This window comes from Xyrauchen texanus, chromosome 21, assembly GCF_025860055.1.
Source record: "Xyrauchen texanus isolate HMW12.3.18 chromosome 21, RBS_HiC_50CHRs, whole genome shotgun sequence".
NCBI classification, from domain to species: Eukaryota; Metazoa; Chordata; class Actinopteri; order Cypriniformes; family Catostomidae; genus Xyrauchen; species Xyrauchen texanus.
In genome coordinates this window covers 11,037,915-11,051,874 of record NC_068296.1, presented here as the reverse complement: position 1 = coordinate 11,051,874, position 13,960 = coordinate 11,037,915, and the positions used below count along the sequence as shown (strand labels likewise).

The 13,960-nt window shown below is 37.9% G+C and overlaps 1 protein-coding gene across 10 annotated transcripts in view; it reads right to left on the bottom strand.

Moving 5' to 3' along the window:
- LOC127661340 (Friend leukemia integration 1 transcription factor-like) overlaps positions 1 to 13,960 on the bottom strand; it is a 48,088-nt gene that overhangs the window by 21,200 nt on the left and 12,928 nt on the right. For 9 of the 10 annotated variants that reach the window (XM_052151979.1, XM_052151980.1, XM_052151981.1 and 6 more), the window contains 3 exons: positions 8,684 to 8,895; positions 8,404 to 8,558; positions 7,386 to 7,589 (listed from right to left, as the gene is read on the bottom strand). In XM_052151979.1, the coding sequence (XP_052007939.1) occupies positions 7,386 to 7,589; positions 8,404 to 8,558; positions 8,684 to 8,895 (571 nt within the window). Of the gene's footprint in view, positions 1 to 7,385; positions 7,590 to 8,403; positions 8,559 to 8,683; positions 8,896 to 12,716; positions 13,068 to 13,960 lie in introns of those variants that run through there. The other variant, XM_052151989.1, reaches the window with a different exon arrangement.

Sequence of the window (13,960 nt, the reverse complement as noted above, 5' to 3'; positions counted from 1 at the left end):
AAGAAATATGATATATTGTTTCTTCAAGAAATGCATCTTTTCCTGCAGGAAGCTGAAAAATTTGGGAGGATATGGGGTGGACAGGTTTTCTTTAGTGCTGGCACAAGTAAGAGCAGGAGAGCCATTGCAATTATAAGTAAACATCTACAATTAAAATGTCTCAAACAGATTTATTATTTATGCACCTAACGCTGATGATCAGGGATTTTTTTATAGATCTTGAAGGGATGTTGCAAGCAGCTGTCACCCCTCATGATATAATATTGGGAGGAGACTTTAATCTTTGGATGGACTCAGTCCTTGATTATAGTGAAGCAAAAGTGTGCAAGCCCCATAGAGCAACAGTGACGCTTCACAGAATGTGTACAAACCTTTGTCATCTGTTGTTCATTGCTTAATTGGAAACATATTATTCTTAGATCATGCCCTGGTGTGTTTAGAGCTGTTGCCAGATATGGAGAAAAATAAATCATATAGTTGGTGCTTTAATGTATCCCTTTTGCTAAATCCTAATTTCCAACAAATGTTTAAGGCTGAAATCAATGTTTATATGGAGACCAACTGGTCCTCCGTATCCTTTGTGGGCATGGCTTGGGAGGCACTTAAGGCGGTTCTTAGGGGTCGGATCATACAGTATGCCTCATTCATCAAAAAATCCAAAGCACGAGAACTCATGGAGTTGGAAGGGAAAGACAGTCATACTTTGAGTCGGGGGACAAAGCAGGGAGGCTTTTGGCTAGATATATAAAGAAGAGAGAGTTTTTTCTACCTTTCCCTCAGTGAATTCTGCTGGTGGTGCCTCGGCCTTTGATATTAATAATCTTTTAAAGAATCTTGATCTCTATTGTTCCACATCTTCATCTACCGTTGAAGATATTAGAAAATTTGTGTAACCATTAGATATATTCTCTTGATTCTGAGATAACTTTGGTGGAGCTTAGCGAGGCAAGGGTCTGGGGCCAGATGGATTTGCCACATAGTTTTTTAAATCTTGTGCTACAGAATTGGCGCCACTTTTGTTAAAAGTGTATACGGAATCATTAAAGAATGGAAACCTTCCACCACAAGCCCGGATGAGTCTAATTACTAAAAAGAACAAAGATCCAAGTGAGTGTAAGAGTTATTGTCCAATTTCTCTGATCCAGCACAAAGTTAAAATCTTGTCCGAAATTTTGGCTAACCGAATAAGTAGAGTTATGACATCTCTTATACATATAGATCAGGTGGGGTTTATTTGGGGCAGCAACTCTTCTGATAACATTAGGCATCTCATCAATATTATGTGGTCAGTGGCGAATGATCAGACTCCTGTCCCGGCCATCTCACTTGATATGGTAGAATGGAACTATCTTTTTAAGATTTTGGAAATGTACAGGTTCGGGAATACTTTTATTAGATGGATTAAGTTACTTTATAGACACTTGGTAGCAATGGTACAAACAAATGGATTAATTTCAGATTATTTTACTCTTGATAGGGGAAACCGGCAGGGTTGCCCTGTTTCCCCATTATTGTTCTGTCTTGCCCTGGAACCATTAGCAGCTGCAATAAGAAGGAAAGATGATTTCCAGTGGTGGTGGCCGGAGGTATGGCGCATAAGATTCTGCTGTACACAGATGGTATTTTATTATTCGTCTCCGACCCCACTAGATCTATGCATTGCCTCCACAGAATTATTCATTCCTTTCCTACATTGTAGTAGTACATTGGTCTAAATCTAAAGCTTTGGCTCTGACAGCATACTGCCCAGTAATGGATTTCAGGGCATTAAGTATTTGGGCATTTTATTCCCAGCAAATTGTTCTCATTTAAGGAGTTTAAGGAGTTCATTTTGACCCCTTAATTAAAAGGTTTTGGAATGACATGGGCTTCAGTACATTTATCTATGATTAAGAAGGTTAATGTTATTAAAATGAATTGTATTAAAAAATTTAACTATCTGTCACAATCTCTCTCTGTAAATGTCCCTCTCTCTCTTAATTCAAGCAATTTGATAGCATTGCGAAGTCCTTCATTTGGAATGGTAAACGTCCCAGATTACATTTCAGGAAGCTGCATAGGCCGACTGACATAGGTGGACTAGGCCTACCCAAGATTTTGTTTTATTATTATGTGTTCGGTCTCAGACATTTGGCTCATTGGTTGCTTCCACCTGAGAGAGCCCCTCCCTGGCTTTGTATTGAACAGGAAGTTCTTGCCCCTATTTCACCATTGCAAAGACTTTCTATAAAATTAACCGGAGAAGTTAATTCACACCCTGTTATCTCACATTTGCATGTGGTTTGGAGGGTAAAGGGGTTAAATGTGAATAATTGATTCTGTATTTTATGTTGTGTTTGTATCTTTACAAAATTGTTAATAACAAAAACTGATTAAAGGAACACTCTGGGTTCAATACAAGCAATTGACAGCATTTGTTGCATAATGTTGATTACCACAAAATAACTAAATACTAAATAATAACTAAACACAGAATAATTTAGAGAAAACTCATGTATTATTTGAGCTGTAACATTGTTTAAATCATTGTTTTTAAAGTCATTATAGGGTTTGGGCAACAAAGTTGTAAAATTGGCTATAACGTTACACAGATAAGGTTAGTCAATTATTTTATCACACTGAAATCATGTTAACACGCATATTGTTTATATCTTGTGGCTATAATTTTTAAATATTGAGTATTTTAACGTTTACGGATAGACCCCATTCACTTCCATTTTAACTGCCTCACTGTAACCTGGATTTGTTATTTTTTTAAAGGAAAGGAGGTGCAAGTCATAATTAATTTTGTAGTAATCAGTATTATGCTACAAATGCTGTATATTGAGCTTAAATTGAACCTGGAATATTCCTTTAAGTAAAAATGTTTTATGGGTTTGATCAAGAAGAAATAGATCCTTGTGGTAACAATTGCAGGTTACCACTTTTTTATTGTGTAGCCCAGGTACACACACAACAGTATGTACAATGTAGAAGTTGAGATAGAGGCAGCAGTTGGGCATGGCTCACCTCCAGCACTGAAATTCTGACAAATTCTCAAATTGCACCCAAATTGAAAGCACATTGGTGAGTGGGTGGCAATCGCTTAAAAAATCTAGATGAGTGACCAACAACATAGCCAAAATAATACCTCATGTTGATACCAGCATTGCCACAAACAGCACCCACACATATTCAGCAGTTCTGCATTTAAACAATCTGTAATAAACCATCTGCCTGTTATGATAGTAATATATGTATTTGTTTATGAGTCAGCATTTGCTTGCAGTGTGGCCTGAGGCGGGACTCATCCCTGCCCTGCTCCGCTGTTTATACACGTAGGCTTAATGACACACAGATATGTTAATCAGACTCTGTCTAAACACCACAGCATGAACACAGATGTGTATGAAATAATTATGCAGACACATTTGCAGACAGCAGGGACAGGAAACATGTAGCAGGCTGAGGGATGCAGTGCGTATTAGTTTGTTTGCTTGTCAGTGTGTGAGCAGAACCACAGGACTGTATTGTGGAGTGCTTCAATGGTTGAGGGTAATTGTGTTTGTTTGTGTTACAAAAAGGGAGAGATCCGCTTTGGTTTCAACCCCTGAAAACCCCAGGACATGAGAGAAAGCCTTTCCTTACATTCCCAAACACTCATCTGTTTCAGTGGACACATGAGACATAGAGATGATCACATATGTTCACACATATAACCTGCCTTAACATGCAGTCCTCTTAAAGCTACAATCAGGTAAAGGAAACCAAATGTCTAACCTGGTCTCCTAGAAACACGTTACTATACAAAACATAGTTTGTAAAATGAAGGTTTCCTGGTAAAATGAACACTATAGATGAACAAATATACAACAATGATTTGTATTTCCTTTCACACAAATCACGAGTAGAACAACAGAGCATTAAATCTAAATCCTCAAGCAATGCTATCGACATCTAAATTGCTGGTATCAGCAAACGGTGACTTACTCTCATAACACACTAGTTGACCGACCATTACACGGTCTCTAATTTTAAAAACGCAGAGGTTATAACTTGGTATAGAAGATCTCTGAATTAACTATATGCTATCAGGCATTAGATAGCCAGCTAGTCTGTTCATGGGGTCCTATAGGTTGTATCGATATGCACGTATGTTGTTTGACACCTGAGAGCAAAATTAAGGTCTGAGCATGGTTTTGTATTCAAACGGATCAGACTGAATAAACATGAACCAATATATTATCTTCTCGTAAGCACCTTTTTATTTGAACTGTGCAACAATAGGTAGGCATATGTCGAGCTGTAAAATAGCTAAAAGTTAACATACAGTAACTATCTGAACATATTTTAGGGTAGCCTGGACTACCTGTTGCTGCTGGTGGTTCCCCCTACTTTTGCAGCTGCTTGTACAGATGACTACAGGCGGACAAGGGATCTAGCGTGCAGGATGTGAATACATTCCGATATCATCGTACTCCAACTTAAAACACTTTTGTAACTGTCACCAAATTGCGTTCTTGAAGGAGTGACCTGCAACAACGTCAGATATCCAAACACAAAAAGTTGCTCTGATCATGTTAAAAATAAAAAACAAGCCCTAGCGGATGCCTTTTTTAGGTAATTATACACATCACTAGTATCTCTGTTATATCTGAAGTCCACTTTGCATATATTGGAGGTTATTGATGCATCTGTTTCATCTTTATCAAATTATATTTGAGCCACTTATCATTTATATTTGAGCCACTTATCATTTTCAGTGCAGAACCATCGACCACCACACCCGCTGGCAAGTTTGGGAAATGGAGGATGGCAGGGGAAGAGTCATTTATATTTATGAAAAAAGTGATAACAGATTGGACGATTCAGTCAAATTTATCAGGAAAACGCTAACTGCTTGGTAATAGAAACTATAACCCAACCCCTAAATCTAACCCTAACAAATCAGGCAGAGCCAGTTATCAGTTATCCCATCAATGTGCACTACCTGGACGGCTTTCACAGTTGTGCATTGTCTCCATGTTTATATCCGTGTGTCTCTCGCTGAACGCATTAATATGTGCTCTAAAATATGGAATAGACTTTGTGGACTCATACTCGGGCCCAGGCCAAAAGGTCCAGTTGTACCCCTTTATCGGCTGCACAGGCATATGGGATACTGATAATTCACCATATTTGTCCTGAAAATCACTGCAAAATAGTAGCCAAAAGAGGTGTGAGCATAACTCCAAAAATAATAATCACACAAGGCACATGGGGTAGAATAAGGTCCTGCATCACTAATATATCGAGGTATGCATTTAAGGGTCAACTCGCTTTAAGCTTCACACAGTGGACATTTCACCTTGGAACTGATGCAATACAGTATGTGTATATAGAAACGCATTTTGCAAAAATGTCACCACTGTCACATAATTTTGACTTAATTCAAACATGAGATCAGTCTCAAAATGTCTTCTGGTTTAGAATGGAGAGTGAAAGGCCTCTGGTAGAAGGGACAAGAGCATCTCTTTTATTATTACTTGATTTTCGCTTGGGACGCCTTCCAAGGCAATACAAACGGTGAAGCAGAGGATTATGAACCATTTCTTCTGTTTCCAAAGTACACAGAGGCTAAATCAAAGAAAGAGGCGGAAGGCAGATCCACAATGCTCGGCGCGTAAGCTCTGGCTCAGTCCTGCGGCAATCGTCCCTAATGAAAACTCCCAAGACCAAGTTCCCACAAAAAAACAACCTGACAGTTCACAGACAGACTAGGCTCTGCCCTAAAACTCACAATGGCTCTCTGTTATATTCCAAACCTGTATTCAGCCCCACAGCCTGGCCCACCAGCACAAAACTGTTGACACCCATGGAATAAAATTCCCATTACCTCACAACTGAATCCGTAATTTTTTTTTAAGGAGGACCGTTTTTAACTGCTCAGCCCTGTTGGGACTCCACCCGCCTCTGAACCGAGCTGCCGTCATAATGTTTGGATGGGCCAGCTGCTCTCGCCATCCTAGTGAATTGCATTAAAAACGGACTCTTCAGATGACACATAGCGAACTCTGTTTACCGATGCATAGCTATGCTGATGGTTCTCGTGCAAACAAAATCTCAGAGTGATCAGTGTGAGTATTGCTTATGGCAAACACTCCATGCTCCCAAACAAAGTTTAGACAATGATCTGTGCACGGACACAGCGTGTCCCCACGACATTTCGCTTATAGATAGCAGTGATGTATTCAAGTGGATGAGTGGACTTAGTTTTCTCCAAATCCAAGGGATCCTTGCCAAAGCATGCAGGGCTAGAACATAAGAAAGCTCTTGGAAGAGAAATGGGGCAAGATGCTTCTGTTGTAAATTAGGGATAAACTTTCCCGTGCAGTGTATAGGCAGGGGCCTCGCCGGCCAGTCTCCTGAGGCCATGCACCTGGGCTTCATCTCTCCAAGTCTGAGGCTGACAGCACTCAGGGGGAGATGCTCTGGATGGGATGCTTGCTTATATTCATAATATTTGCGACTCTGCCAAACCAAATGCACCCAGTAAAATTCAAACAGGTGGAGCAAGACAGAAGCCCTCCTTTTTCTAAAGGCTGTATGAGCCAGAAAATGGAACACAAAACAAGTATAATGTGCAACCTATTAAAGAAATATCTAATAAAATATTGTTATATATTTGATTGATGTTCTCAGTGTGGTTCAAGTGCCATGGCACTGAAAAAACAATGACTTCAAGCATGTGGAATAAAGCATTTTACAAAACTAAACAACTTTGGCTCAATTTCTAGCATGACTATTCATGCATTATACAGTTTCAAATACTTCCAAATATTTTACTGTTGTGGTACACTTAATAACAGTTTTTTTTTTAAATAGTTTGGTAACAATTTATTGGTCAGTTGCTTGGCACCTCATAAATACAGTAAATCAAATATAAACACTGCTCTCAGAAGTCTTGGGGGCAATTTTCAACTAGATTAAGCTGGTTTTGTTTAGAAGTCATTAATGCAATCTGCCATTAGGCATAGTCAGAACATTCCAACTACTCTTGAGTTAGTTTTTGATATTGATTCAAATGTCTTATAGTCATGTTTCATAAGGCTGACACTCTCTTGCATTGCACAGTTTGGTCTTTCCACTACTAAAATCATTGCAAATCTCTCAATTCATTCGTCACATCCATGTCACAAATAATGTGATGAATACCTAACAAAATGATTTCAATATTAGAAAATATTGCAATGTGTTAATCTTCTCACATCATAAAGAAAGACTTAGACGTGGTTCCAACTTAATGGTTTAAAAAAAAATTATCTGTCTGCACAAAGTCTGACAACACCACTAAGGGAATGACAGCTAAATTAAAATACCAGAATTAGCAAAGGATTTTAAATGAATACAAAAGGTGGTGGACTTACTTTCCCTGAGGTAATTGAGATGTGAGAGCAGAACCTCCGCGTTATAAACGCTGGTAAGTCTCAAGAAGTCCTCTTTGCTCATTTTGCAAAGTTCTTTTCCATCTGTGTTATGGAACATAGCTGTGTCGATCTCTTGAAGACCATACTCCTTAATAGCCCAGTCTAACCATTGATGAACGTGGTCTGGAGACCAGAGAGAAGGGTCTGAAAAGGCAAATGCAAAAATAAACAGGTCACTTAGCTGGAGACTCTGGGTTAGATAGATTCCAAATAACTTTAATTTGTTTAAAGGAATAGTTCACCAAAAAATGAAAATTCTCTCATAACATAATCAACTTCATTCCATCCCAGATGTGGCTTTTTTCTTCTGCAGAACACAAACAAAGGTTTTTAGAAAAATATTTCAGCTCTATAGGTCTATACAATGCAAGTGAACCAGTGACCAGACCTTTAATGCTCAAAATACCACATAAAGGCAGCATAAAAGTAATCCATATGACTCCAGTCAAAGGTGTGGGTGAGAAACAGATCAATATTTAAGTGATTTTGTAGTATAAATCTCCACTTTCACATTCTCAAATTGAAAGTGAAAGTGGAGATTTATAGTAAAAAAGGATTTAAATATTAATTTGTTTCTCACCCAAAGTGATTGCATTGCTTCAGAAGAGAAATATTAAACCACTGGAGTCATATTGTTTACTTTTATGATGCCTTTATTTGATTTTTGGAGCTTGAAATGTCTGGTCACCATTCACTTGCATTGTATGGACCTATAGAGTTGAGATATTCCACTAAAAATCTTTGTTTGTGTTCTGCATAAGAAAGAAAGTCATACTTGGATGGCATGAAAGTTATAGAGAATTTTCATTTTTGGTTGAATTATTCCTTTGTGTGGGAACATTACTTTATTACATTACATTATTACTCCTAATTGCATTCACATACATTTCAAACAATAATAATAGTTTGCGGACATGCAGCTCTTTTTCTAAAATATGTTAAGAAGAACTGAGGATACCTGCTGGGACAATAACTCTCCTTTCATTGGTTGTCATGTTTGGGGGTGGTGCATTCTTCTCATCCATGTAACCAGTATAGCTCATCTGAGATGCGTCAGTCCCACCCACCATCTTATTGCATTTACCCACACTACAGTCCACTGGGGACTCTCGGCTGGGTAAACAAGGAGAATGAGAAAACGATAAAGAGACATTCATAGAGAAATAAACAAGAATTTCAACAAATGAAAACAGATATAAGTATTTTAAATGTCACCGGTTGAAGTCTTAGTGCTGTACCTGGATCCATTGAGGTGGTCATATTCTCGTTTGACATTAACTCTGACAGGTTGGTTGATCCACTCCTGCTGAGGAGGAATAGGGTTGATCTTGTGTGGTTGGCCGTAATCCTGCGCACCAGACGCAGTCATATCTGTCTTTGGTAAGGGTGCAGCAGCAGCGTAAGGAGGCTCAAACAGAGACTGGTCTTCACTCACCACTGACAGTGCCTCCTGGAGGGTTGTAGGGTAGAAACTGTATCACTGCTTGTCATTATAGCACTGTGCAATTGACTAATTTCATTACATCATGTGTAATTAATATTCTCTCATAAATTAATTGCCCTCATGCCATCCTAGATGTGTATGACTTTCATTCTTCTGCAGAACAAACAAAGATTTTTTAGAAGAATATCTCTGTAGGTCCATTCAACACAAGTGAATGTTGACAGGCTTTTGAAGCTCCAAAAAGCAAATAAAGTCAGAAAATGTAATCCATCAGACTCCAGAGTTTTAATCAAAATCTTCTAAAGTGATCCATTTGGTTTTGGTTGAGAACAGACCAAAATATAACTACTTTTGCACTATACATCTTGACAGCAGTCTCCTTGGCGATCATGATTTCAAGCTCTATTGCACTTCCTAGCGCCATCTAGCACTCTGCTCAGGCGTCAAGCACTAGGAAGTGTAATCGCGCCTAGATCGTGCCTAGAGACTGCAATGGCAAGATGTACAGTTATATTTTGGACTGTTCACATCCAAAACAAACTGGATTGCTTCATATGGATTATTTTTATGCTGACATTATCTCCTTATTGGAGCTTCAAAGGCCTGATCACCATATACTTTCATTACTACTTTCATTACTTTCATGTTGACTTCAACCATTTATTTACAAGGTTCCATTGACAAAAATATAAAAATAAAAAATAAGCCAAGCTAAAAATAAGAAATAAGTTTGAGGGTCAACTGTCTAAGCACAACCAATAAACAGTAGTTACAGTTATCTTCACATTCACCTTTAAACCTTTTCTTTTCAAAAAGAGAATTTAAAAACATGACAGCCAGTTTGTAAAATAAAAATTTGGCTCATTTTTTTATCCTGTTCATGACTCAAATGTGAGACAGAACAGAGGCAAAAAAAATCTTTCCAAGGTCACTTCTACATTTGCTCTCATTGCAGGCGCTCAGCTGGGGTGATGTAGTTTTATTAAAGAAAACAAACGCAGCAGACAGGCCCCTCTGGAGAGAGCAGCGTCTGCACGTGCATACAATCGTCTCCATGTTCTTTTCCCCATTCACTGCTCAAATATTTACATTTCTTTTAAATATTTATTTGGTTTCTCTCTTTCTTTAATTTGTATTTCTTGAACCACAAGAATCGACATGATTATCTGCTTTTCTTTTGATATGTTCTGCAAATATAAGTTTATGCATAGATTCACTATTCACATTATTGAAAAGAAAAAGAAGAAATAAAAGCAAGGCTAAAAGATGCTGAAAGATGCTCAGCATTGTAGCCATTGAGGGGTGATTTAAACAAATTGAGGACTCTGATACTCTTTACCTCTTTTGGCCAACATGTTTATTCCATACAGCATCTATCAAAGTACAAATTTGATAGAGTGGATTTTGCATATTACATTACAAATTGTATTGCAGCTATTCAGTACAGAGTACAAAGTTAAGTCCGTTAAATGGAAAGGGGATCCTGGTAAACTCCATCAGTATTTAGCTTTTTTTTTTTTTTCCTTTTGGCTTTCTGAACTTTCTTGACAGTCATCATCAATTTGATCAGTGGACTGTGGACAGTATCGGGACAACCCACACCAACAGGACTGTGGCATGATAAGTATGGCAGAGTTAAGGAATGCCTTCATATTGCCAGATAAGGCCAGAGCTGCTATTATGACTGTTACACATTACTTACACGAAGACATATCAGCCTCCACCATATAATTCATGATTGGCAGTCAGTCTTTCCCAAGATTACAGAGGGTTTTAAAAATAGGAAAATCTAATTCCAACCTAACACTCGCACAGGCAAATCATCTGTGAAACAGAGTGCTAAGCAATGGTCAGCGTAACTGCAAGAGCAGAGCTAAGCTTCTTGTTACAATAAGGTTAAAATACTCACAAAGGTGCCATTTTCCTTAGGCCATAAATTGCCCGTGCCTGCATGGCTACACTTGAACCATACAGAACCACAAGGTTACACTGGTTTGTGTTGTAGATTTACAATGAGGTATGCCAACAACCGATCTTTGCACAGCTGAACTTATTACATAAATAATTAATGGCAGAATTTGTGCTACCATATCTTGTGAATAAACTCACAAAAAAAATAAAAATAAATAACATTTAACATGAGAAACGTAATCTTAATTTTTCTTACTGCATGACTTGTTCATGATAAGGGCTAATTAATACAGGATAACAGCCAGGAATTAGCATTGCTTGTCCAGTAAAAGATACATAACGTTGGGATGTACAGAACCCATTCAAAACATAGTGCTATTTTATACACAGGGCATTCCTGTCTTTTGTTTCAGGAGGAAAGGGAAACCTGACAGGAAACCAGATTGTGTGGAACAGGAAATACCCGTGGATTGAGAGCCCCCCATTGTTGAGTAACAGTGTACGGTTTAAAATCAATCAAGAGAGTTATCTGTGTCAAATTCCAAAGCGATGATAGATTAATCCTCCTAATATATTTATGCTAACTAATATAGTAAAAATAGTATAATAATAATAATGACAATAATAACAATAACAAATATTATAGCATGATTGTTGTTGTTAATAATAATAATAATAATAATCATAATCATAATAGACAATAACTACAGTGCTCATCATCTGATAACATAATATCAAGCACAACGTTTTTATATTTCCGTTTATGATTTAAATACATAGAATTGTATCATGCTTTTTAGCGAGTTTTGCAGCATTAAAAGAATCACCATTCTGATGTCCTCTTTCACCCCACTGCAATTGAAACTATTCTATTTAACATGATAAAATCTAAAACAAGCATGATGTGTATGGCCCCAAACATATTCCACACCCAAAACCACTTCGTATATGACTGCAAAAAAATACAATAAAATAATAATAATCAGGAGTGTTTCAAATTGTGGACTCCTGCGGGAGTCAACAATGACGAGTCAATCAGTGATCATTGCCTTTATTTATTTATTTATTTATTATAATAATAATAATTATTATTATTATTAGTGTCAGATCAGCGTTTTCACCCTATTTCACCCACATTATTATATACACAAAATGATGATGTTGCTACATTTCTTGAATAACATATTTTATAACACAATAACATATTCATGACTCTAACAATCGAAAATACAAAAAATAAAAATTACAATTATTGTATGTAGCCCATGCATGACATTAAGAGCGTATTTTATTTTTAATGTGAAACACAATAGCCTACGCAAAATAACCTTTACAAGATTGCTGTATTGTCAGCTATCAGAAGAAGAAAAGGTTGTGAAGTAATATTTTATTGTGGGTGGGCTCGGTTTTTGGACTATATGAATGGTTGGAAAACCTCGGCACGGTGCCACTGAATTGCGCAGCCAGCATTAAGCTTTATGATTTATATAAACCACAGCACTGCATTCACACGAACGCCACAATATACGGAAAACCCTGAGCAGCCCCATCAAGCGCTGGGCTTTTGCTACTCTAATCTGAAAGTCGACTCGTAGCTAGTTTTCTATCTTGCCAAAAAAAGTTATTCCATCACAAATATCGTGCCAATCTCGTGCGTTTGTTTCAAGTCGTTTTCTCCCAGCGTCCAAGTTTGTGCATATGCAGAGTCCGTCTGAATGCCTCGTATCCTCCGCGATAGTTTTTGACTTTCAACAATGTTTCGACAAAAGGGAAAAGGAAACTTGGGAGGAAAACAGAAGGAAATCTCCGTTACCGCTATTCAGAGGGGCTGAAAAGCCTCAGACAGGCAGAACTACAGGCGTCTTACGTTCTCAAACTCAATCCATCTCAGAAAGAGCCATCTCCACCACTCTTACCTTAATAGTTCCATCCATTTTGCGCAATTTTCAGTGGAGGCCGACAATATTCCAAACATGACACGCGTCTGAATTAATTCCTGCCCTCGATCTGTGGCGGAGAGACATAGACAGTTTCGCCGGATGGTTTTTTCCCTCTAAATTTGGGAAGTGAAGTCACTGCGCTTGAGAAGGAAGCCGCGCGCGTGCGTGCGTGCGTGCGTGCGTGTGTGTCACTGGCCCTCCTTCATTACGGCACCCAAAAGCAGGATACTTGTCCCGAGGAGATAAGACACCAAAACAATAGTGTTTCTTTCCTTTGTGCATGTTTTGCCTGGAAATATTTACAGAATGCCTGCTAGCTCTTCACATAGGCCTATGTTTGGTAGAAACATTAACGCATCGAACTTAGGTATAAATACACATTTTGCAAGCAATTTTCTATTTTGATGTTTACAATAATGCAAAACAATACGAAAAGTCAAGTAACAAACTAGAAAAATAAGATAATAATAATAATATAACAAAAATATAGACTAATGACGCAAAAGGATTTATGAGTAAAACGTCACTAATAGCCGATTTAGGCTATTTAGTAATATGCTACGTTAATACAAAAGGTTATAGCCTTGCATTGACAGTCTATCTGTTGCATCTAGGATATTAGACCTTATAAACACATCTAATTAATCGGAGAATTCAACACCATAATATTAGGCTTGGTATTCCTCTGTTTAGGAAAAACGCGAAGTGGATCTATACCTATGGTGAAGAAGGTTTAAAGTCTGTCCAAAATTCGGCAGTCTCTTTCACTCCTGAAATGGGCATCCATTAATAAAAGCAAAGCCCGCAGCTCCGAGTCAGTCTGCTCCACACGTGTGCGCCCGTTCTCCTGCGCACCTCTGAATGCACATTAATTGTATCTCCAGAAAGACTGGCGTCTGAGAATGTATGGACCATATAGAGAGGCTCATACCTCTCCTGTTCAACATTTCTCAAAAATCAATAGCATATGGCCTCACATTTTTCATGTCCTCATGGGCGATGAGGGCTTCTGTGTCTATTATAGTCTACAGTATAACGTAACGGACACACATTTTACCTGTAAAAGAATACAACTTATTTTATTTATTATACGGTATTAACATAAATTCTGCATTGTCAAATACTTTTTTATTTTTGCCTAATTATTATGTTCTATTGAGTGTAATATTATACCGTGCTTCTAATTCCCTCTCTAGCCTTAAAGAGAGATTAAATCTCCA